At 45.7% G+C, this 26,735-nt stretch overlaps 2 protein-coding genes across 2 annotated transcripts; one reads left to right on the forward strand and one right to left on the reverse strand.

The window, feature by feature from the left end:
- The first annotated feature begins 13,940 nt into the window (after nucleotides 1-13,940).
- Nucleotides 13,941-16,862, forward strand: LOC125519695 (glycosyltransferase family 92 protein Os08g0121900-like). Its single transcript, XM_048684425.1, has 2 exons — nucleotides 13,941-14,389; nucleotides 14,944-16,862. The coding sequence occupies exons 1-2, from the start codon at nucleotides 14,191-14,193 to the stop codon at nucleotides 16,518-16,520; spliced, it is 1,776 nt and encodes a 591-aa protein (XP_048540382.1). The 5' UTR covers nucleotides 13,941-14,190; the 3' UTR covers nucleotides 16,521-16,862.
- A 2,784-nt stretch (nucleotides 16,863-19,646) lies between these two features.
- LOC125521254 lies at nucleotides 19,647-21,389 on the reverse strand. The gene is made up of 2 exons (XM_048686319.1): nucleotides 20,960-21,389; nucleotides 19,647-20,112 (listed from the first exon to the last, which is right to left on the reverse strand). Exons 1-2 carry the CDS (start codon nucleotides 21,325-21,327, stop codon nucleotides 19,995-19,997), a joined length of 486 nt encoding a protein of 161 aa, XP_048542276.1. The 5' UTR covers nucleotides 21,328-21,389; the 3' UTR covers nucleotides 19,647-19,994.
- Nucleotides 21,390-26,735: the final 5,346 nt, after the last annotated feature.

A 26,735-nucleotide genomic window follows, 5' to 3' on the forward strand; every position in this document is an offset into this window, starting at 1 on the left:
TCGTCTTCGACTGTGGCCACCTGCCGACTGGCGGGAGGAGACGCAGGGCCCTTGCGCTTGTGGTCGTTCGGGTGTGGGCGTCGGCCGGAATCCCCAGCCGGCGTCTTGGGCGCTGGGTTGAGTACCTTCCCGGACGCGTCTACTTGGAGCTCGGTCTTCATTGAGGAGTCGACGGTGGCGTACTTGTCCGCTATGTCCAGAAGCTCGTCGAGGGTAGTCGGCTCGTCGCAGAGAAGCTTGTGCTTGAGGAGGGTGCCTTCTCGGCACCCGGCAGTGAGGTATTCTATGGCTTGCACCTCGTGCACCCCTTCGCAAGAGTTGCGGAGCTCGGCCCAACGCGTGAGATAATCGCGAGTAGACTCGGCGGGGCCTTGTACGCACAAGGAGAGCTGTCTGGGCTTGGGAGCCCGCTTGTAGGTGCTGGTGAAGTTGCGGACGAAAGCTTCTATGAAATCTAGCCAGCTGTTGATGCTGTATGGCTTGAGGCTGTTGAGCCAGGTCCGCGTCGTGCCTTGCAGCATGAGGGGCACGTACTTCACGGCAACGCGCCTGTTGCCATTGGTTATGCTAACCGCCATGGAGTAGTCGATCAACCAATCTTCCGGCTTCACGGAGCCGTTGTACTTGGGCGTGTCTCTTGGGAGCGAGAACCCTTTGGGGAAGGGCTCGTCGCGGATGCGGGGGCCAAAGCAAGGCGGGCCGACATCGTCATCTTCTTCCAGCGCCAGGGATCGCGCCAAGCGGTCGATCCGATGGCGGGCGTCGTTCTCGCCGACTCCTTCACGGCGACCTAGCCGGCCGCTAAGAGTCGGATGCTCAACAGGCGGCGGGGTGGGATATCTCTCTCCACGGGGCCGAGGCGGAGGCGGGTTGCCCCGCCACTCCACGGCTCGGGGTGGCCTTCTGCGTCTCGCTCGATGGAGATTCGGGTTTGGCTTCGGCTGGCAGCCGGCTCTTTCTCGCGCCGCGCGCGGGTTCTACCCGTAGTCGGCGTCCGGGACGTCGCGCCGTGATCTCGGCGCGGGGGAGGGCTTTCCGCGCGGGCGTCGGCTTCGTGCCGCTGCATGGCTGCATCGATTAGCTGCTGGATGCGTCGGGTCATGTGGGGGAGTTCTTCGGCCCCCAGTCCGTCTAGCTTGTCTACGGCCGCCTGGGCGCTGCGCAGGTTCTCGAGTGGAGTGGCGTAGACTGGGCGGTCGACTCCTAACGTGCCGGCGACGACAGCGCCGACCCGGCTGGGCCCGCCTGGGGGCGGCGTGCCAAAGGCGGCGCGGTCGGCTTCGCGTCGGTGAGCCTCAGCGAGGCGTCTCATGGAAACCAACTTCCGGCCCTCCGCGAGGAGGGCGAGGCGGCGAGCCTCCAGTGCTTCAGCGTCGACATCGGCTGGGAGGGGGATGGACAAGTCATGGACCGCCGCGTGCGGGGCGTCGTGGGCGCTCTCGTCAGCAGCGCCGCCGTGGCCGATGACCATCACCTCGGTGGTGATAGCGTCGTAGCCATCGGCCCGGGGAAGCGGGTCGTTGTAGATCGTGACGTCGGTGGGGAAGGTGTCGAGTGAGGCCGTGTCGGAGTCAACAGGCATCGGATCGGTGGAGCCAACCGACTCCAAATCCACAGCAGGCTCGCCGGAGACATGGAGCTGGCCGAGGAGGTTGACGAGGTGGTCGGTGCCCGCGTCGGAGGCGAGCTCGTCGAAGATGAGGGTCTTGTCGAGGAGATCGGCGAGGCCGCTCGCTGCGCAGATGCTGGTGACGCCTTGCAGCGCGTCGTGGCAAGCGCCATCGGGCGTGCCGGGCTGGCTACGCTCACGGGGGAGGAAGAAGGTTCCCGTCCAGAACAGGTCTCCGGACGACGGTGCACCTTGCCCCACGATGGGCGCCAAATGTTGGGTGGTAGGTGCGACATATGTCAACGGGTGGCTTATCATTGTGGGAGCCAGTAAGACGTCGCCGGTGCCTGGAAGCGGAATGAGGCAAAGACATGCACGCCAACGAATCTTACCCAGCTTCGGGGCTCTCCGTGAAGATAACACCCCTACTGCTGCTCTGCGGGGTCTCCGCATGATCACTAGATGAACAAGTAGCTACACGATGCTCCTTGAGCTGTTTGGCGAGAGGAGGAAGAAGGGCTCTGCCCGCTCTCTTCTCCTCCCTATGTGGTGTTTAAAACTAGCTGGAATCAACCCTTTGCATGGGTGTCCCGGGGGGTTTATATAGGCCTACCCCCCGGGGACACAATGGTAATCCGGTTGGGCGTGGGGCCCAGCCGTCTGTGTCTACACTCGCCGGCTTCTGCGCCGGCTGCTGGGGCCCGCCGGCTGGTGGGTCCCGCCGGCTGCCGGCTCCTTGGTCGACAGGCAAGCCCCACTGTCCAGGGCCTTGTCGGTGGCTGGTTACTGTTGCTCAATCCTGGTGACGAAGGCTTCGCCGAGGTGGGCGTGGCTACAGTGCCGCCGTCCGGCGGGTGATCGCTGTAGCCTCACCGCGTCTTGTCTCCTTAATGAGGTGCCCCCTTCGAGGGGGTGGCAAACCGGCTGTGGAGAGCCGACTCTGTCTTGGGCCGACTGGGGGAGGCCGGGCCGCCTTCGGGTGTCTCTCTGCCTGAAGGGGCCCGCCGCCCGTGGGCCACTCTGGCGGCCCGTCGTGGATGACATCAGGGTCATCGTGGCAACAGTGCCGTGCCGGACGGGTCATGGCCTCCCGTACGGCACACTGTGCCAGGCGTGCTCCGGGATTCGGGGTGGCAAGCTTTACTGTAGCCACGCCCCGTCACATCGCCGTTATGTGGGTGCAGATTTCGAGGGTACGATCTTGACCGCTTTATGGGATCCGGCTTCTTGGAGTCGGCCTTCTCGGAGCCGGCTCCTCGGAGCCGACCCTCCCGCGACTTTTTTCATGAAGGCTGAAGTCAGGCCGCCTTCCGATAGTGAAGGAAATATGCCCTAGAGGCAATAATAAAGTTATTATTTATTTCCTTATAATCATGATAAATGTTTATTATTCATGCTAGAATTGTATTAACCGGAAACATAATACATGTGTGAATACATAGACAAACAAAGTGTCACTAGTATGCCTCTACTTGACTAGCTCGTTAATCAAAGATGGTTATGTTTCCTGACCATGAACAATGAGTTGTTATTTGATTAATGGGATCACATCATTAAGTGAATGATCTGATTGACATGACCCATTCCATTAGCTTAGCACCCGATCGTTTAGTATGTTGCTATTGCTTTCTTCATGACTTATACATGTTCCTATAACTATGAGATTATGCAACTCCCGTTTACCGGAGGAACACTTTGGGTGCTACCAAATGTCACAACGTAACTGGGTGATTATAAAGGAGTACTACAGGTGTCTCCAAAGGTACATGTTGGGTTGGCGTATTTCGAGATTAGGTTTTGTCACTCCGATTGTCGGAGAGGTATCTCTGGGCCCTCTCGGTAATGCACATCACTTAAGCCTTGCAAGCATTGCAACTAATGAGTTAGTTGCGGGATGATGTATTACAGAACGAGTAAAGAGACTTGCCGGCAATGAGATTGAACTAGGTATTGGAATACCGACGATCGAATCTCGGGCAAGTAACATACCGATGACAAAGGGAACGACGTATGTTGTTATGCGGTCTGACCGATAAAGATCTTCTTAGAATATGTAGGAGCCAATATGGTCATCCAGGTCCGGCTATTGGTTATTGACCGGAGACGTGTCTCGGTCATGTCTACATTGTTCTCGAACCCGTAGGGTCCGCACGCTTAAGGTTACGATGACAGTTATATTATGAGTTTATGCATTTTGATGTACCGAAGGTTGTTCGGAGTCCCGGATGTGATCACGGACATGACGAGGAGTCTCGAAATGGTCGAGACATAAAGATTGATATATTGGAAGCCTATGTTTGGATATCGGAAGTGTTCCGGGTGAAATCGGGATTTTACCGGAGTACCGGGAGGTTACCGGACCCCCCCCCCCCCGGGAGCTAAATGGGCCATGATGGGCCTTAGTGGAAAAGAGAAGAGGCAGCCCTACATGGGCCGCGCGCCCCTCCCCTCCCTTGGTCCGAATAGGACAAGGAGAGGGGGCCGGCCCCTCTCTCTCTTTTCCCCCCTCCGCGGATCCTATTCCAACTAGGATTGGGGGGGGGGATCCTACTCCCAGAGGGAGTAGGACTCTCCTGGCGCGCCTTCCTTGGCCGGCCAGCCTCCCCCCTTTAGTCCTTTATATACGGAGGCAGGGGCACCCCAGAAACACACAAGTTGATCCACGTGATCTATTCCTTAGCCGTGTGCGGCGCCCCCAGCCACCATAGTCCTCGATAATATTGTAGCGGTGCTTAGGCGAAGCCCTGCAGCAGTAGCACGTCAAGATCGTCACCACGCCGTCGTGCTGACGGAACTCTTCCCCGACACTTTGCTGGATCGGAGTCTGGGGATCGTCATCGAGCTGAACGTGTGCTAGAACTCGGAGGTGCCGTAGTTTCGGTGCTTGATCGGTCGGGCCGTGAAGACGTACGACTACATCAACCAAACGCTTCCGTTGTCGATCTACTAGGTATGTAGATCATACTCCCCCTCTCGTTGCTGTGCATCACCATGATCTTGCGTGTGCGTAGGAATTTTTTTGAAATTACTACGAAACCCAACAGTGGTATCAGAGCCTAGGTTTTATGTGTTGATGTTATATGCACGAGTAGAACACAAGTGAGTTGTGGGCGATATAAGTCATACTGCCTACCAGCATGTCATACTTTGGTTCGGCGATATTGTTGGATGAAGCGGCCCAGACCGACATTACGCGTACGCTTACGCGAGACCGGTTCTCCCGACGTGCTTTGCACAGAGGTGGCTTGTGGGTGACAGTTTCTTCAACTTTAGTTGAACCAAGTATGGCTACGCCCGGTCCTTGCGAAGGTTAAAACGGAGTCAAATTGACAAACTATCGTTGTGGTTTTGATGCGTAGGTGAGATTGGTTCTTACTTAAGCCCGTAGCAGCCACGTAAAACTTGCAACAACAAAGTAGAGGACGTCTAACTTGTTTTTGCAGGGCATGTTGTGATGTGATATGGTCAAGACATGATGCTGAATTTTATTGTATGAGATGATCATGTTTTGTAACCGAGTTATCGGCAACCGGCAGGAGCCATATGGTTGTCGCTTTATTGTATGCAATGCAATCGCGATGTAATGCTTTACTTTATCACTAAATGGTAGCGATAGTCGTGGAAGCACAAGCTTGGTGAGACGACAACGATGCTACGATGGAGATCAAGGTGTCACGCCGATGACGATGGTGATCACGACGGTGCTTCGGAGATGGAGATCACAAGCACAAGATGATGATGGCCATATCATATCACTTATATTGATTGCATGTGATGTTTATCTTTTATGCATCTTATCTTGCTTTGATTGACGGTAGCATTTATAAGATGATCTCTCACTAAATTATCAAGAAGTGTTCTCCCCGAGTATGCACCATTGCGAAAGTTCTTCGTGCTGAGACACCACGTGATGATCGGGTGTGATAGGTTCTACGTTCAAATACAACGGGTGCAAAACAGTTGCACACGCGGAATACTCAGGTTATACTTGACGAGCCAAGCATATACAGATATGGCCTCGGAACACGGAGACCGAAAGGTCGAGCGTGAATCATATAGTAGATATGATCAACATAATGATGTTCACCAATGAAACTACTCCATCTCACGTGATGATCGGACATGGTTTAGTTGATTTGGATCACGTAATCACTTAGAGGATTAGAGGGATGTCTATCTAAGTGGGAGTTCTTTGAGTAAATTAACTGAACTTAAATTTATCATGAAACTTAGTACCTGATTAGTATCTTGCTTGTTTATATTTGATTGTAGATAGATGGCTCGTGCTATTGTTCCGTTGAATTTTAATGCGTTTCTTGAGAAAGCAAAGTTGAAAGATGATGGTAGCAATTACACGGACTGGGTCCGTAACTTGAGGATTATCCTCATTGCTGCACAGAAGAATTACGTCCTGGAAGCATCGCTGGGTGCCAGGCCTGCTGCAGGAGCAACGCCGGATGTTATGAACGTCTGGCAGAGCAAAGCTGATGACTACTCGATAGTTCAGTGTGCCATGCTTTATGGCTTAGAATCGGGACTTCAACGACGTTTTGAACGTCATGGAGCATATGAGATGTTCCAGGAGTTGAAGTTAATATTTCAAGCAAATGCCCGGATTGAGAGATATGAAGTCTCCAATAAGTTCTATAGCTGCAAGATGGAAGAGAACAGTTCTGTTAGTGAGCATATACTCAAAATGTCTGGGTATAATAACCACTTGATTCAATTGGGAGTTAATCTTCCAGATGATTGCGTCATTGACAAAATTCTCCAATCACTGTCACCAAGCTACAAGAGCTTCGTGATGAACTATAATATGCAAGGGATGAATAAGACTATTCCCGAGCTCTTCGCGATGCTGAAAGCTGCGGAGGTAGAAATCAAGAAGGAGCATCAAGTGTTGATGGTCAACAAGACCACTAGTTTCAAGAAAAAGGGCAAAGGGAAGAATAAGGGGAACTTCAAAAAGAACGGCAAGCAAGTTGCTACTCAAGAGAAGAAACCCAAACCTGGACCTAAGCCTGAAACTGAGTGCTTCTATTGCAAGCAGACTGGTCACTGGAAGCGGAACTGCCCCAAGTATTTGGCGGATAAGAAGGATGGCAAGGTGAACAAAGCTATATGTGATATACATGTTATTGATGTGTACCTTACTAATGCTCGTAGTAGCACCTGGGTATTTGATACTGGTTCTGTTGCTAATATTTGCAACTCGAAACATGGACTACGGATCAAGCGAAGATTGGTTAAGGACGAGGTGACGATGCGCGTGGGAAACGGTTCCAAAGTCGATGTGATCGCAGTCGGCACGCTACCTCTACATCTACCTTCGGGATTAGTATTAGATCTAAATAATTGTTATTTGGTGCCAGCGTTAAGCATGAACATTATATCTGGATCTTGTTTGATGCGAGACGGTTATTCATTTAAATCAGAGAATAATGGTTGTTCTATTTATATGAGTAATATCTTTTATGGTCATGCACCCTTGAAGAGTGGTCTATTCTTGTTGAATCTCGATAGTAGTAACACACATATTCATAATGTTGAAGCCAAAAGATGCAGAGTTGATAATGAGAGTGCAACTTATTTGTGGCACTGCCGTTTAGGTCATATCGGTGTAAAGCACATGAAGAAACTCCATACTGATGGACTTTTGGAACCACTTGATTATGAATCACTTGGTACTTGCGAACCGTGCCTCATGGGAAAGATGACTAAAACGCCGTTCTCCGGTACTATGGAGAGAGCAACAGATTTGTTGGAAATCATACATACAGATGTATGTGGTCCGATGAATATTGAGGCTCGTGGCGGATATCGTTATTTTCTCACCTTCACAGATGATTTAAGCAGATATGGGTATATCTACTTAATGAAACATAAGTCTGAAACATTTGAAAAGTTCAAGGAATTTCAGAGTGAAGTTGAAAATCATCGTAACAAGAAAATAAAGTTTCTACAATCTGATCGTGGAGGAGAATATTTGAGTTACGAGTTTGGTGTACATTTGAAAAATTGTGGAATAGTTTCGCAACTCATGCCACCCGGAACACCTCAGCGTAATGGTGTGTCCGAACATCGTAATCGTACTTTACTGGATATGGTGTGATCTATGATGTCTCTTACTGATTTACCGCTATCGTTTTGGGGATACGCTCTAGAGACGGCCGCATTCACGTTAAATAGGGCACCATCAAAATCCGTTGAGACGACGCCTTATGAACTGTGGTTTGGCAAGAAACCAAAGTTGTCGTTTCTGAAAGTTTGGGGCTACGATGCTTATGTGAAAAAGCTTCAACCTGATAAGCTCGAACCCAAATCGGAGAAATGTGTCTTCATAGGATATCCAAAGGAAACTATTGGATACACCTTCTATCACAGATCCGAAGGCAAGACTTTTGTTGCTAAATTCGGAAACTTTCTGGAGAAGGAGTTTCTCTCGAAAGAAGTGAGTGGGAGGAAAGTAGAACTTGACGAGGTAACTGTACCTGCTCCCTTATTGGAAAGTAGTACATCACAGAAAACTGTTTCTATGACACCTACACCAGTTAGTGAGGAAGCTAATGATGATGATCATGAAACTTCAGAACAAGATACTACTGAACCTCGTAGATCAACCAGAGTAAGATCCGCACCAGAGTGGTACGGTAATCCCGTTCTGAAAGTCATGCTACTAGATCATGATGAACCTACGAACTATGAAGAAGCAATGGTGAGCCCAGATTCCGCAAAGTGGCTTGAAGCCATGAAATCTGAGATGGGATCCATGTATGAGAACAAAGTATGGACTTTGGTTGACTTGCCCGATGATCGGCAAGCAATTAAGAATAAATGGATCTTCAAAAAGAAGACTGACGCTGACGGTAATATTACTGTCTACAAAGCTCGACTTGTCGCAAAAGGTTTTCGGCAAGTTCAAGGGATTGACTACGATGAGACCTTCTCACCCGTAGCGATGCTTAAGTCTGTCCGAATCATGTTAGCAATTGCCGCATTTTATGATTATGAAATTTGGCAGATGGATGTCAAAACTGCATTCCTGAATGGATTTCTGGAAGAAGAGTTGTATATGATACAACCAGAAGGTTTTGTCGATCCAAAGGGAGCTAACAAAGTGTGCAAGCTCCAGCGATCCATTTATGGACTGGTGCAAGCCTCTCGGAGTTGGAATAAATGCTTTGATAGTGTGATCAAAGCATTTGGTTTTATACAGACTTTTGGAGAAGCCTGTATTTACAAGAAAGTGAGTGGGAGCTCTGTAGCATTTCTGATATTATATGTAGATGACATATTACTAATTGGAAATGATATAGAATTTCTGGATAGCATAAAGGGATACTTGAATAAGAGTTTTTCAATGAAAGACCTCGGTGAAGCTGCTTACATATTAGGCATTAAGATCTATAGAGATAGACCAAAACGCTTAATTGGACTTTCACAAACCACATACCTTGACAAAATTTTGAAGAAGTTCAAAATGGATCAAGCAAATAAAGGGTTCTTGCCTGTGTTACAAGGTGTGAAGTTGAGTAAGACTCAATGCCCGACCACTGCAGAAGATAGAGAGAATATGAAAGATGTTCCCTATGCATCAGCCATAGGATCTATCATGTATGCAATGCTGTGTACCAGACCTGATGTGTGCCTTGCTATAAGTCTAGCAGGGAGGTACCAAAGTAATCCAGGAGTGGATCACTGGACAGCGGTCAAGAACATCCTGAAATACCTGAAAAGGACTAAGGATATGCTTCTCGTATATGGAGGTGACAAAGAGCTCATCGTAAAAGGTTACGTTGATGCAAGCTTTGACACTGATCCGGAGGATTCTAAATCGCAAACCGGATACGTGTTTACATTAAACGGTGGGGCTGTAAGTTGGTGCAGTTCTAAACAAAGCGTTGTAGCGGGATCTACATGTGAAGCGGAGTACATAGCTGCTTCGGAAGCAGCAAATGAAGGAGTCTGGATGAAGGAGTTCATATCCGATCTAGGTGTCATACCTAGTGCATCGGGTCCAATGAAAATCTTTTGTGACAATACTGGTGCAATTGCCTTGGCAAAGGAATCCAGATTTCACAAGAGAACCAAGCACATCAAGAGACGCTTCAATTCCATCCAGGATCTAGTCCAGGTGGGAGACATAGAGATTTGCAAGATACATACGGATCTGAATATTGCAGACCCGTTGACTAAGCCTCTTCCACAAGCAAAACATGATCAGCACCAAGGCTCCATGGGTGTTAGAATCATTACTGTGTAATCTAGATTATTGACTCTAGTGCAAGTGGGAGACTGAAGGAAATATGCCCTAGAGGCAATAATAAAGTTATTATTTATTTCCTTATAATCATGATAAATGTTTATTATTCATGCTAGAATTGTATTAACCGGAAACATAATACATGTGTGAATACATAGACAAACAAAGTGTCACTAGTATGCCTCTACTTGACTAGCTCGTTAATCAAAGATGGTTATGTTTCCTGACCATGAACAGTGAGTTGTTATTTGATTAACGGGATCACATCATTAAGTGAATGATCTGATTGACATGACCCATTCCATTAGCTTATTACCCGATCGTTTAGTATGTTGCTATTGCTTTCTTCATGACTTATACATGTTCCTATAACTATGAGATTATGCAACTCCCGTTTACCGGAGGAACACTTTGGGTGCTACCAAACGTCACAACGTAACTGGGTGATTATAAAGGAGTACTACAGGTGTCTCCAAAGGTACATGTTGGGTTGGCGTATTTCGAGATTAGGTTTTGTCACTCCGATTGTCGGAGAGGTATCTCTGGGCCCTCTCGATAATGCACATCACTTAAGCCTTGCAAGCATTGCAACTAATGAGTTAGTTGCGGGATGATGTATTACAGAACGAGTAAAGAGACTTGCCGGCAACGAGATTGAACTAGGTATTGGAATACCGACGATCGAATCTCGGGCAAGTAACATACCGATGACAAAGGGAACGACGTATGTTGTTATGCGGTCTGACCGATAAAGATCTTCGTAGAATATGTAGGAGCCAATATGGGCATCCAGGTCCCGCTATTGGTTATTGACCAGAGACGTGTCTCGGTCATGTCTACATTGTTCTCGAACCCATAGGGTCCGCACGCTTAAGGTTACGATGACAGTTATATTATGAGTTTATGCATTTTGATGTACCGAAGGTTGTTCGGAGTCCCGGATGTGATCACGGACATGACGAGGAGTCTCTAAATGGTCGAGACATAAAGATTGATATATTGGAAGCCTATGTTTGGATATCGGAAGTGTTCCGGGTGAAATCGGGATTTTACCGGAGTACCGGGAGGTTACCGGACCCCCCCCCCCGGGAGCTAAATGGGCCATGATGGGCCTTAGTGGAAAAGAGAAGAGGCAGCCCTACATGGGCCGCGCCCCCTCCCCTCCCTTGGTCCGAATAGGACAAGGAGAGGGGGCCGGCCCCTCTCTCTCTTTCCCCCCCTCCGCGGATCCTATTCCAACTAGGATTGGGGGGGGGGGGGAATCCTACTCCCAGAGGGAGTAGGACTCTCCTGGCGCGCCCTCCTTGGCCGGCCAGCCTCCCCCCTTTAGTCCTTTATATACGGAGGCAGGGGCACCCCAGAAACACACAAGTTGATCCACGTGATCTATTCCTTAGCCGTGTGCGGCGCCCCCAGTCACCATAGTCCTCGATAATATTGTAGCGGTGCTTAGACGAAGCCCTGCAGCAGTAGCACGTCAAGATCGTCACCACGCCGTCGTGCTGACGGAACTCTTCCCCGACACTTTGCTGGATCGGAGTCCGGGGATCGTCATCGAGCTGAACGTGTGCTAGAACTCGGAGGTGCCGTATTTTCGGTGCTTGATCGGTCGGGCCGTGAAGACGTACGACTACATCAACCAAACGCTTCCGTTGTCGATCTAATAGGTATGTAGATCATACTCCCCCTCTCGTTGCTGTGCATCACCATGATCTTGCGTGTGCGTAGGAATTTTTTTGAAATTACTACGAAACCCAACAGATAGTCGGCCTGGGAAACAGCCGGCGAGGGGAAGGCGGCCCCATGTCTTGGATTCTTGAGGGCCGGATGGGCTCGTAATAATTTTTTCAGAAGGGCCAGGGGGAGCCGGCTTGGCTACCCATGGTTATTTCCTCCGACAATAGGGCACCAAGTGATGGTAAATTTTGCATCACTTGGGCCGCTCTAGCAAAATGCCAAAATGCGTGCAACCCCAACTGCCGCGCGAAACCTGCCCTCCCCCCCCCCCCCCCCCCCCCCCCCCCCCCCCCCCCCCCCCCCCCCCCCCCCCCCCCGACCCCTTGGACGCCTCCTCAGACTTGGCGGCCGCCAACGCCGCTCGGGCGCACCTCACCATGGTCGCCTCCGTGGTGATGTAAATTTTACATTATTCGTCGGAGTTGGAGGTTTTTTGGTGATGTCAATTTTATATCATCCGTTGGAGTTGGAGGTTTTTTGTGATGTAAAAACCATTTTTTGGTGATGTAAATTTTACTCGAAGCATAATTTGGTGATGTATTTTACATCATCTATTGGAGATGCCCTTACATACTCATTTCAGCGACAGTTAATTCCGAACGGAGGTTGTACATACCTTGTGTTTGGTCAACTTTGTGAGTTATAATAAGGTTTTCAATTTGAGTTACTAATCTTACTATTAAGATATGGGATATTGACATGAATGCTAATTCTTGAGGGTGAATGAAATGAAATGGAATCACTCTTTTCTTTTCTTTTTTGTCCAGAAAAAGGACAAGCCTATCACATGTGAAGCAATGAAATAATGCCAAAACATACCAATCAAGATTCAAGCAGGACCCTGATGATGGTCCTAAGAAGGTTTTTCGTGACCACCAAGGCACCAACCCTAAACACGTACGACACAAGTTTGCACCGTCAAAACGTTGCCCTCGTTTAGCAAATCAAGCATGACAATTTCTCTTGCTCTCACAAGAGAAAACACAACGGGAAATCATCCATTGATAAAAATATTCTTTTTTTTCGTCATCCATTGATAAATATCCTAGTACAATTAGAAATTATACTTTTTTGGCAGGGCCCTAAAATTGAACTAACAATATAGCAAAAGCAGATATTGTAATAATCTAAAATGTTTAATAATTTCTTTGCATGTAATCCTTAAAAAAATTTGCATGCCATAGATGGTCATGTTTTTTCTTTGTAAAGATTCACGTGGTTTTTTAGGTGAAGATTCACATGTTTATAGCATAAAGTGCACCTGCAGCTTCTTTGCAATAATTTATGAGGAGCGCTACGCGTTGATCGGGTGACGATCCGAACAGATTGATTGCTCCACCAGCCATCGGATGGAGCCCAAAATAGTCGTCCGATTGATCGCCATGAGTGTTAGCCTTTGTAATGCCCTCGTGCCGCTGCAATAGGAGCCTTGTTGCAAACACCTCCCAAAACATTCTATTCCTTCTGAAACAAGAATCCTGTTGCAGGAAAAAAACTGCGATGCTGCACCCCGACCCGACAGAGCATCGCTAGCCTTTGCAACAAAGGTAGTGTCACGCTAGGGCCCTGTGCAATAAGAGGATTGTTGCAATCACCCCAAAGTCGCCGCTGCAGGTCCAGCCGCCGACGCGTGTCGTATGCATGGTCATCACCACTGCGGATCCAGCAACCGCCGTAGGTCGGGGAGCTATGTCACAGACACTATGGATCCAACCGCGACCACCTCCCTCGCCCTAGCCGCTCTGCAACAGACCGACCGTTGCGTTTGAAAGGTTTGCAACAAGGATGGTGTTGCAAACCTCATTCACCTTGGGACGGGGGTGTTGCGGGTCGTCGTATCAGATTCTAATTGGACGGTCTTCGAGGTAGTCGATGGTTGCAACGCCATCAGCTGAGCGAAGCATTCCTGGTATTTATTCTTCTCCCCCCCTCAGTAAATTTATATATTTTATTCTCCAAAAAATTCCCAAATGAACACGGCATGGCATATGTGGTGAGCAACCATATTAGACAAAAAGGAATTTCGAAATCAACATGCAGGACTGGATACCATCCTCCATGTGCACCCCAATAATTGCTGTTCCACCACGCCGAAACAAGGCACAACACCACTGACGGCGTGGACCCACACATCATGCTCATTCCCCTCCAGAGCTAAACGCACCTGTCTCCCGATTGGCCGGACGCGCCGTGCCGTTACCCCCGAACCCACCTGTCAGTCAAAGGTCCCGCCCCTCACAGTCTGGAACGCGCCGCGTGCCACCGACGTGCGGGCCCATCTTCTGGCCCACACGTCGGTTCCGTGCACGCGGGTATAAACCCCACCGCTGCCGCTGCGGCGACGACTTCCTTCCTCCCCACCTCGCCGCAAACCACCGCTTCGGTTTCTGCGACCACCACCTCCGCACCCCCCGGCAATCGCGGCGGCGAGGGAGGGAGCGTGCTCGCCGTCGCGCCGCCGACGCGTAGCGCGGTGTGAACGAATGGTGCGGCCTCTCGTCTGGCGTTCTCGTGGATCTGAGCTCTTCCTGCTGGGGTACTGGTGAGGAGTCGACGGACGGGCGGACGGGAGGTTCCCGAGATGGCGATATCGGCGAAGGAGCGCAAGCTGAGCAGGCTCGGCAGTGGTAAGGCGGTAAACGGAGGAGGAGGCGGGAGCTTCGGCGCGAGGGGTGGTCACCGGTCGCCTGCGGCGGGGGGCCGGCGGCGGCTGTTCGCCGTCTTCTTCGTGTTCCTCTGCGCCGGCGCGGTCGTCTTCGGCGGGGTGCACGCCATTGGAGGTGAGCCGCTTCCCCTGCCCCTGGAATCTGGAGCCCGCGTGGGCCAAATTGGTTGGGTCTAGGTACTAGGTAGGATAGTGGAATTATTTATTTTCTCGCGGAAATCTCGTGGCAGAGTGTGGTGGGATCATTTCGAATGATTTTGACCGAAAGAACAAAATGAAAAATCCATTTTTTTACATGCGAAATTTTGTTTGGGTTCGATGTTCGTCGTCTGGATGGTGAAAAATAGAAGTTGGACTCTTTCTCGCGAGGTTGCCGTTAGATCTGATTGGAGTCCTACCATTCGCGGGAAAAATTGCAGTTCTTATCACTCGATTCTTGCGTCGATTATAGCAGCTTGCCGTTTCTGAATTGTAACGTTAGCCATCCAGTCAGTCAGTCACATGCTGCTGCCTTTTTTGACTGATCGATCCCAGAATAGAACACAGATGCCTCACGTCGTCACATGAAGAATGACTCTGCTGTGCGCCCGAATTTAGGCACGCTAAATCCGTTTGGCTATTTCTTCCTGTGATGTGCTAACTGATATCGTCTTCTTGTGATGGATGCAGCGTCCTTCCGGCCGGTGCTCTTGAAGGCCTGGCCGTCGGCGACCCTGAACGCCCTCTCCTCGGAGCGCCGGGTGCAGCAAGCTGGAGGCAACGGTGCCGGCACCGTTTCAGCGTCTGTCCAAATCCGGCATGCTGTCGCTCTGCCGGACCATCTTCTCGTAATCCTCGGCGACGGATCATTGCTGCCAGCTCCCGGGCAGTTTGAGTGCCTCTACTCCACTGCCAACTCAACGCAGCTGTGTCGTCGTCCCCTCTCAGTTGCTGCCTTGCCAGATGGACCAAGCCTCGTGCATTGCCCTGCCGGACCGTCTGAGATGGCTGTGTCCCTGTCGCTGTCCCAGTCACCTCCGGTGACACCATTCCAATGGGATCAGCTCGTGTACACTGCACTTCTTGACAGCCGGGACAACTCCACCGTTGTGTTTGCCAAAGGGATGAACCTCCGTCCAGGCCGTCTCGGTGTGCCATCACGGTATGAGTGTGTCTTTGGCCGGGACCTGTCGAAGCCGAAGCTCGTTGTCACCTCCCCTGTGGTTTCTGCTGCGCAGGAAACATTCCGGTGTGTGACACCTGTCCGCATTCGCCGGTACCTCAGGATGACAGCTGATGGAAACATCAACAGAAACAGTGATGGCAAGCCTATGCTGGTCTCCATCAGGACTAAGGGCCGGGGGAGCTCTACACTCCCCTCAATCGCGCAACCAGAGCCACTTCCTAGGTATAACAGGCATCGGCATACAAGGCATCGGCAGCAGAAGGTACACTCGATGTGTGTGTGCACCATGCTGCGCAACCAAGCTCAGTTCTTGCGGGAATGGATCATGTACCACTCCCATATCGGAGTGCAACGGTGGTTCATCTATGACAACAACAGCGATGATGGCATCGAGGAAGTCCTCGGTTCCATGGATCCATCCATATACAATGTGACACGCCACTTGTGGCCTTGGATGAAATCTCAGGAGGCTGGATTTGCACATTGTGCACTCAGGGCGCGGGAGAGCTGCGAGTGGGTGGGGTTCATCGACATCGATGAGTTCCTGCACTTCCCTGGCAACCAAACTCTACAAGATGTCCTCCGGAATTACTCAAGCAGGCCAAGGATTGGTGAACTCAGGACTGCATGCCACAGCTTTGGTCCATCAGGCCGGACTAAGATTCCTAAGAAAGGAGTCACAACAGGCTACACCTGCCGGCTGGCTGCGCCGGAGCGGCACAAATCAATTGTCAGGCCAGATGCATTGAATCCATCACTGATCAACGTGGTGCACCATTTCCATCTGAAGGAAGGGATGAAGTATGCGAATGTTGGCCAGGGAGTGATGCTGATCAATCACTACAAATACCAAGTCTGGGAGGTGTTCAAAGAGAAGTTTGCTGGCCGCGTGGCGACCTATGTTGCCGATTGGCAGGACGAGGAGAATGTTGGATCCAGGGACAGGGCGCCAGGTCTAGGGACCAAACCGGTGGAACCTGAGGATTGGCCAAGTCGGTTCTGTGAAGTATATGACACTGGTCTGAAAGATTTTGTGCACAAAGAATTCACAGATCCACAGACTGGAAGTCTTCCATGGTAGATGGGTAAGCACGGTATTTGATCCACACAACACACGGTACATGACATGGAGAGAAAAACAGATAACGAAAGAAGAAACACGAAATTAAGTTTGGTGGTAGAGTGGGTTTTGCTCTTTGGTATATTTTTAGACCTTGTTGTTAGGTTTGCTGTCCGTAATTTAGAAGCATCATTTTTTTCACTGATCATACTATCTAAGAGAGAAATGATTCTTTTGTAGCATCATTTTTTTCACTGATCATACTATCTAAGAGAGAAATGATTCTTTTGTAGATACAGATAAGTAAACAGCTCACTGTTGAAAGAGAGAATGCATAGAGTGAAGTGCTTGACTTTGTTTCCCTGTGTTTTTGCCTAATCTTACTGTGGCTGTGAGCAACTAAAATTAGAGTGCTTAATTTGTTCATCCCCAATCTAAAATCTGCGCAAATTCGTTATGGAGTTATGGGGACAAAGATGGTACACCTTGCTTGATGTAGTCCTGAAAGAATATTAGACTTTTCCGGGAAAAATGACCTGTGCCGCCTGCTTTCTTTTACTTTCTATATACATGATGACAACCTTATGCTTAGCATCTTTAGATGTAACCCCGTAGTTGCTTTGGGAAAGTGCCATTCTCTGTCAAACCAGCTATTCTCTTGCACAAATAGAGAAATCAAATCTAACGCAACCGGATCCACATCAAGATCACTGTCATCACGAGCTTTTTTCCGACAGATCACTCTCACAATCATTGCGTTCTTGTCCATCTTTCATTACTGAGGTTTCAGAGGTTTGGTTACTTGCTTACTTAACCAGTTAACCTTGCACATAGACAAGCACACTCTAGTGAAGACCTAGGCTTCTTTTCCTCTTTGAAATGTACTGCCTTCTTACTTTATCCATTTATCATCGTTTAAAGTTTCTTGAAAGGATGGCCTTATCTACTCTCCAACGGTTCCAATTGTGTGTTATTCTACTACTACTACTACTATTCCTATGTTTGTTTACAGGACAGATTCCTCATAGTTACAACTTACAAGTCAAAGCAAGGAATCAAGCAGACCAAAACCCTTTTTCTGTTTCCTAATCCCGACCCGCTAAACCAGCCAGTTGTTGCCATATGTTAGTTTAGCTGTGCTAATCAAGGAGAGCTCTGGACAAGAACCCAAGAGCCGGCTGGCGAGTGTGGATTGGCTTGGTGCCTTCTGGGGATGCTGCCGTCTGGTGGTGCTGAGGATGAGTAAACTACACATTTTGAGCTGCGATTTGGCGTCTTGGTGCTGGTGCGCCGTCGGTTTACGATGCTACAACGTCTACATGTATAATAATAACAACAACAATGTTTTGGATGCAGTGCATGTATGTAGACATGTGAGCTGCCGTCCATGATGAGCTGAATGCCGTTCCTAGGTGGCCGCTTGGATGGTTCTTGAATTTGGCATCAGGTGCCTGGAGTACCTTTGCTTGTCTCTCCGGCACAGCAAAGTTGTGCTTGCTGTGTGCTGTAGCCTGCCTGTACAAGTGCACAGAGCTGTTGCTGATGAGTGATGACACAGGGCAGCAGAATGCAACGGTTCACATGGGGTTTACTGCTGGGTTCCACACGAATTGCAGGAGTTGTGCGTTTCGCAACTGCGGAGACGGTCACGAGGGTGATTTAACTGAAAAACCATTCGATTCTCGTACTTGGCAGATCCGAAAATACAGATGTTTATGTATGTCCTCACCAGAAACTTTTTTGCCTCCCATCGCTTGAAACTTTGAGTAGCTGCCAAACCATATGACTTGTACAGAGCGGATGCGTCTGCCATTGCTGTTTCTCTTGCCCTTTCTGAATACCAAAATACTCCGGAAATACTTGTCATCAAAATGGAGAAAAATGAATGTATCTAGATATATTTTAATTTTAGATACATATTTTTTTATTTATTTTGATAACAAGTATTTTCAGACGAAGGGACAAGAAACGCAACATGAAAATGCTAAAATACAGGTTCAGTGGCGGGCCTGATGTTAGGCGGTCGGTCGGATGCGGAGCTGCTGTCTGCTGACGCAAAACTCCAGAAGCAATCTTCCGCTGCTGTGCTGGAGCATCCGACCGTTCTGCAAGTAAGCCCCAGCCGCATGCATGCGGTCGCCAACTCGGCGAATCGCCAGAAAATCGAAGCAGAAGAAGGGTAGTCCCAATCATACGCCTAATAACACCAAAAAAAAAAACCCGCGTGGCAAAAATGAAATGGACGTGTTCTTCATGTTTCTTCTCCCTTCTCGTCGTTTCCTTCACGTCCTTTTTTTTTCTCACTTATTATTATCACCAGCACGCGTTAAAACGTGGAATGATACTAGGAATATCTTACCTTTTTTTCCTTTTGAAAGAGCGAATTGAAAAGCGTCAGCTGCCACTGGGCCGACACCGAAGCCAATACCAATTGCCATTAGCCCGTCTTGCCTGCATGCAAAAGTGTTCGTCCGCTCGGTTTAAATGATCATGTATCTTGCTTTTGAAGAAAATGGGGAAAAGTTCAGCCCCTTGGTTTTCCTAGTCGGAGAGGGTAGGCCGGTTTTCTTTTCTAGACGAGTAATCTTTTCTAGAGGAGTAGTATATGATTAATTACGGGAGAATTTTGGAACCACTGCAAAACATAGCCATAAGTTTTACCACGTTTAGATCATTTTTCAGGATATGGAACTGCCAATTTGTGTATCACCAATGAATTCATTCATTCACAAAGCAGAGGGGGAAATGAAGTCTTTGTACTTGCAGCTGCAGGGCTCTTAGCCCGCTGAATCTGGCCCATTTATGGGCCAACTATAGATCAGCTCCGTGTGTTTCCTCTAAGCTGCACAACGCAGCTTCACTTAGCCAAAAAAAAAAAATATATAGTCACACACTGCAGCTCTCAAAATAGAAATGGATGAAAAGATTATTAGGCCCTGTTTGTTTCAGCTTTGCTGGGATTTTAATCACCTGTGGATTCGCTTCAGCTTCACCACCGAAGTGGCACTGTTTGTGGCTGTTTGTTTCAGATTCCAGATTCAAGCTGAATCTGGTCGCAGAATCTGAAGCAAACAGGGCCTTAGTCCCTCCGATCCATATTAATTGTCGCAGCTTCAATATTATACTTTACTAAAGTTCATAAAGGAGGGAGTAGATAAAGTCTTTGCAACAGCAAACCATCAATTCTATTCCAATAGAAGAACACATGGCACTGAGCCATTGCAGCAAACTGGCGATTCTATCAGAATTACACACCAGAGAGATCACACACTCACACAGTGCTTTGAGATATACTAGGTACATAACATTCATAGCAGAGCTTTCAATCCCAAAGATGCATGAAGTTGACCCTACCTAGCCAAGTCCTACCTCCTAAATGAATTAGGGATCCCCACAAAATAAGTTTAAGTTCCTCCGCAACTACAGAAATATAACTGAAGTTGCATGGTCGGAATTCTTTGTCTGACAAACCATCAGTAAATGTAGCTTCTTGGTTCATCTGAAAGAAGGAAACTCTCCTCCAGGAAGCTCCCAGTTGTCACGCGCATCATCATCGGTGGTTCTTTCCTTCGACTCCTGCTCATCGTCAAATGGATATGGACCCTTGAAACGCCTGCCAGACCAAACTATTAGCACCAATTAAGCAATCAAGAAGAAAAATGGTACAGTTGGAATGAACTCAAGGTGCTTCCGGATCACTTATGATACGGGCGCTTTGTCCCCCCCCGGTGACCTAAAAAAAACTTATGTATAATCGTGTGCATTACAAACGTTGACAGGCCCCTTGCACACTACAAAGTTTAGTTTAAATTTTGCTAACCCCTTGCACACTACAAACTTTAGTTCAAATTTTGCCACACAATTCTTCAATGAATAATCGACTTGGAATCTAGTATAGGTTTCGTTTCTACATACTGTAAACGCACACTATCAGCATGAATTCATGATTAAAAATGACGCCACAAATGACAGATACGAAGCTGACAGTCCATAATCAATCCAAATAATGTGCACAGATACACAACTCTACATATATCATTTGAAATTCATGATCACTTCCATTCTGAACCAGTTTGTAGTACAGTACATAATACGGCTACCGTTGATTGGTTCAATCACTACTCTGTAATATATGTACCGTGGTCTGAATCGTCTGATGTTTAACATATAGCAAGCTAATTTGGCATGAGTCTGCTGCTTAATTTCGATGCCAGGTCGAGCTCATATGTGGATGAAATGTTGCTAACATGGAACAGACACAACTGTACAGCATTAATCAGTAATCATGTGATCTGTAGCACTTAAAATGGATAGGGCAATGGAGCAACCATTAGTGAGAGAAGATGAACCGGGGAGGGGGGTGGGGTGGGGGTGGTTGCAAAATGATCGAATTTGCTCATTGGTCCCAAAGGTAGGATCACGGGATGAAGCAACAGATCGATGGATCGAGCGGGGCGCACCTGCGGCTGAGCCTCCATGCGGCGTCGCGGGACTTTCGCTTGCGCTTGTCCCGCGCGTCCTCGTGCCACCGCCGCCGCCTGACCTCGTGCATGACGCCGGCTCGCCCCACCTCCCGCGTGAACTGCCGCAGCAGATCGCCCCCGTCCACGTCCTCGTCTCCCGCGTCCACCTTCGCGTTGTGGTACTTGGGGTTGGCCGCCGGCGCCCACGGCGAGGTGGGGGCGGAGGCGGAGACCGAGAGGGAGAGCGCGATGGTAGGAGGAGATCCACGCGGGAAGGAGGCGACCGTGATCCCCGATCCCGCATGGAGGAGAGGAGGTGGTGCTGGCGATGAGAAGAAGGATCGTGCGGCGGCCGTGGTTGGCATGGTGGTAGACAGGTGGCACTCGCCGGCGAGGGACGGGAACAGGGTGGTGGGCTTTGGGGTTTCGGCCGGATCGAGAAAGTAGAAAGCTACTAGTACTACAATTGGGCTTACATTTGTTTTTCATACCAACTAATACTGGGCTTACATGGCAGGCCACCGGAAGCAGCAAAGCTAATCTGCAGCCTCAGAAAAAAAAGTGGCATTCCCTATTTGGCGCTGCAGGCGCCCAGGCCATTTTTGCTAACGGGCGCCTGCAGCAAACACCCCCTCTGCGACTGGGCCGGCCCATTTAACAATTTCTTTCTTTCATGTTAAAATTCAAAAAAAGGTGTTCGAACTAGAGACCTTTTTATTCAGAGCAACAGGTCCAAACCGACAGGCCATCTTGATTTATTGTGCAGATTCACATCGTTTTCCCTATTTATCCTCTAGAGTTCGCGGAACTTTATTCTTTTTCTTTTTTCTGGTTACTGTTTTGTTCAGCTTTTTTTCTTCATTATTTTTATTTTTTCCAAATGCATGAACTTTTTATTCAAATTTGTGTTTTAAAAAAATCAATGAACATTTTTTTCGAAATCGATGAACATTTTTACAAAATCATTGAATTTTATCTAAAATCGATGATTTTTTTTCGAAAGTGATGAACGTTTTTCAATGTCGGTGAACTTTTTTTTCAAAATGGATGAACTACTTTTCAAATTCAAAATATCAGTGAACTTTTTCCAAAAATTGATGTGCTTTTTTTCATTATTGATGAACTTTTTTCAAAATCAATGAACTTTTTTTCCAAAATCGATGAAAATTTTAAAAATCTATGAACTTATTTCAGATCTGATGATTTTTTAAAAAATTTGATGAAGTGTTCTGATTTTTTTTAAATTGATGAACTTTTTTCAAATTCGTTGAACTCTTTTTATAATTCATGAAAATTTTCATTTTTGCGATTTTTTTTCAATTTGGTACAAACCTTTTGAAAGGTCTTTATTTCTTTCAATTGGTCTATTTTGCGAATGCATTTTCAAATTTATGTTTTCTTTATTTAAATATAATTATAGTGAGTATATAATACTAGTATATGTTTAATTTTTGTACTTAATGAATGGTTAAATAAGATCTGTTTCCAGTATTCATCAACAAACGGAGCATGTGCTAGTGGTTAACGCTGGTGGTCATTTACATTGGCGTAAAGAGTTCGAATTCCCCTATTCCTGATTTATATGTGAACTTTTTCCTCGCGGTTTTTGCTTTTTCTTTTCTGAAGGTCTCCTTGGCCGGCCCATGTGGTGGGGCGCGCGGGCGGCAGCTACCTGTTCGGGGGCTTAAGACCGAGATAATTCAAAAAAAAAAAACGAAAGTGTTGCGACGGATCGAACACAGGACCTTGCAAAAACTTAATCTATCGCTAACCAATTTACTACCTGCGTCTTCACGTCTAAGATGGCATCCCAGTTTATACGAACTAACAGCCGCGATAGATTTCAAGTTATTTCAAATTTCGACCATGATTTGCTTTGCAAGAAAAATATTTTCTACAACAACAACATTTTTTGAGGAAAGAGGACCAAAATTTAATAATTAAAATAGTTTTTTCAATTTACGAGCATTATTTAGAAACATGAACATTTTTTGAAAAACTGGAAAAGACTTGAAAACATGAACATTTTTTTAAAATAGCGAACATTTTTCCAAATCTTGAACTTTTTTTGTATTTGCGAACAAATTTTGAAATCGTGATTTGTTTTTAATATGTGAACAAATTTGGAAAGCTGAAACATCATTTGAAATTCCCAAACATTTTTTAGATATGTGAAAAAAAATTGAAAATGCAAACATTTTTCAATTGCCAGAATATTTTTTGAATTTCGGAAAAAAAATTCAAATTTGTGAACAAAATTAGAAACTGGGAACATTTTTTGAAGTCCCCTAACATATTTTGAATTCCAGAACAAAATTTCAAAACATGAACATTTTTAAAATTTGCCAACAAAATTTTGAATGGAAACTCCTTTTCAAATTCCCAAAGAATTTGAAATTTGTTTACAAAAATTTAAAATTCGAACATTTATAAAATTCCTGAACATTTGTTGAAAAAGAAAAAAACTTGAAAGAAAATAAAAGGAGAAACAGAAAATGGAAAAATGAAAAAGAAAAAAGAAAAAAAATGGAAAAAGAACAATGGAAAAATGAAAGAAATAGGAAAAAACCGGCTCAAAGAACCTTCTGGAAGGTTCCCAAAACTGATAAAACCAGATATGAACCTGCTAGAAGGTTCCTAAAACCGAAACGTAACAGGTCACGTACTGGGCCGGTCCAGTGCAATCGATCTCGCTCCATCCCTATGACCGCTCCATCCCTATGCGTTTGCTCGACATTTTGACGCAGCGAGCGTCCAATAGGGATTTCCCCGAACAGGAGCTCCCCAAACGAAATGAAAGAAAGCGGTCAATGTGGGAGGGAGCCTAGATCGAACGATTTCTCCTGACCGAACTAGGCAGCCTAAAACTAAAAAATGACAGCGACAACCCAGTTTGAGTGCCGTTGTACTAAAAAAATCCCAAAAACCAAGAAGAAAGAATGAAGAAAACAGAATCACTTGCAAAAAAGAGAAAGGCTCTCAAATATAGAATTAAAAGAAACAGGAAATTCATATGTAAAAAAATAGCTAAAAGGGGGAATATAAGAAATGTCATGGATTAGCTAATAAAAAATGACCATAAACTAATAAAAAAAACTAAAGTGTTGCGACGGATCGAACACAGGACCTTGCAAAAACTTAATCCATCGCTAACCAATTTACTACCTGCGTCTTCACTTCTAAGATGGCATCCCAGTTTATACGAACTAACAGCCGCGATAGATTTCAAGTTATTTTCAAAATTTTACCATGATTTGCTTTGCAAGAAAAATATTTTCTACAACAACAACATTTTTTGAGGAAACAGGACCAAAATTTAATAAATAAAATAGTTTTTTCAATTTACGAACATTATTTAGAAACATGAACATTTTTTAAAAACTGGAAGAGACTTGAAAACATGAACACTTTTTTAAAATAGCGAACATTTTTCCAAATCATGAACTTTTTTTTTGTATTTGCGAACAAATTTTGAAATCGTGATTTGTTTTTAATATGTGAACAAATTTGGAAAGCTGAAACATCATTTGAAATTCCCAAACATTTTTTAGATATGTGAACAAAAAATGAAAATGCAAACATTTTTTAATTGCCAGAACATTTTTTGAATTTCAGAAAAAAATTCAAATTTGTGAACAAAATTAGAAACCGGGAACATTTTTTGAAGTCCCCTAACATATTTTTAATTCCCGAACAAAATTTCAAAACATGAACATTTTTAAAATTTACGAACAATATTTTGAATGGAAATGTTTTTTGAAATTCCCCAAAGGATTTGAAATTTGTTTACAAAAATTTAAAATGCGAACATTTATAAAATTCCTGAACATTTGTTGAAAAAGAAAAAAACTTGATAGAAAATAAAAAGAGAAACAGAAAATGGAAAATGGAAAAATGAAAAAGAAAAAAAAAGGAAAAAGAACAATGGAAAAATGAAAAGAAATAGGAAAGAGAAACAGGAAAAACCGGCTCAAAGAACCTTCTGGAAGGTTCCCAAAACTGATAAAACCAGATATGAACCTGCTAGAAGGTTCCTAAAACCGAAACGTAACAGATCATGTACTGGGCCGGTCCAGCGCAATCGATCTCGCTCCATCCCTATGCCCGCTCCATCCCTATGCGTTTGCTCGACATTTTGATGCAGCGAGCGTCTAATAGGGATTTCCCCGAACAAAATGAAAGAAAGCGGTCAATGTGGGAGAGAGCCTAGATCGAATGACTTCTCCTGACTGAACTAGGCAGCCTAAAACTAAAAAATGACAGCGACAACCCAGTTTGAGTGCCGTTGTACTAAAAAAATCCCAAAAACCAAGAAGAAAGAATGAAGAAAACAGAAAAACCTTGCAAAAAAGAGAAAGGCTTTCAAATATAGAATTAAAAAAACAGGAAATTCATATGTAAAAAAATAGCTAAAAGGGGGAATATAAGAAATGTCATGGATTAGCTAATAAAAAATGACCATAAACTAAATTTTTCATTGTCCCTAAAAATAGTAATTTTGCCATGTTGCAAGAAAGGACGAGATTTGCCATGGTCCTAAAAACACACATTAATGGCAAAAAATGAATAAGTTTACCCTGGTGACAAAAGTGAGGTAAGCTTGCCATGATGCATATGTGATGCTTGCAAAAAGGACATGAAAAGAAAAAAATGTGCGAAAGTTTGTGATGATGACCAAATTTAGTGTAAACAATGATGGAAAATTACCGTGCTACATATAAAACCAATTCCCACGATGCTCAAAAATAAGAAAGCACAAAACTAAATTGCCATGGTTCAAAAAGAGAGAATAGTGTCATGAGAAGAATAAAAATCACCATGATCATAAAACTAAAATTGCCATGATCTACAAACTAAAATTGCCATGGTCAATTACTAAAATTCCCGTGATCCATAACCTATATTTTCCATGATACATACATTGGTTTTGCCATGGTAAATTATAAATAAATGCCATGGTCAATATCACGGTCAATAACTAAATTTGTCATGATCTATAAACTAAATTTTCCATGATTCCTTTTTTTTCTTGCCATGGTCAACTAATAAAAAATTTCCATGGCAAATTGCTTCTATGATACCATATGATTTTTTTGGAAACTTTACCATATGAATTTGCCAACAATATCATTTGCACATGGAAAAATAATAGGGAAAAAAGTTCTCTTGACAAATGGCAACTATATGAATTTTGTTCCCTAGAAAAAATGTAGATGGGACATGGAAATTGTAGTAACATTTTGGAAGTGGTCAATTACCCCCTTTGGTCCTTTTTAGTTCACATATAAGATTCGTCTGAAGCCAAACCTCGTAGAGTTTGACCAACTTTATAAAAAATATGAACATTCACAATGTGAAATCATTATCATTAGATGCGTCCTGACTTAAATTTTCATATTGTAAAACTTTAGCATTGCAGATGTTGATGTTTTTTCATATAAATATGATCAAACTTTTTGAAGTTTGACCCAAACAATTCTTATATGCAGAGTAAAAGGGACCAGAGGGAGTACTAAAGATCCTGTGATCCATAACCTAAATTTTCCATGATACATAAATTGTTTTTGCCATGGCCAGTTGCAAAATTTGCCATGGTCAATTACTAAAATTTGCGGATCCATAAACTAAATTTGCCATGACCCGGATATTCTCTTGCCATGATTCAACTACCAAATTTGCATGATAAAAATTATTGAAAATGTAGTATAAAAATTAAAAAGAGCCCATGGCAGAAAAGTTTGTCATGGTTAGTTGATAGCTAGCAAGTAATTTT

The sequence above is a fragment of the Triticum urartu genome, chromosome 7, assembly GCF_003073215.2.
Source record: "Triticum urartu cultivar G1812 chromosome 7, Tu2.1, whole genome shotgun sequence".
Classification (NCBI taxonomy): Eukaryota; Viridiplantae; Streptophyta; class Magnoliopsida; order Poales; family Poaceae; genus Triticum; species Triticum urartu.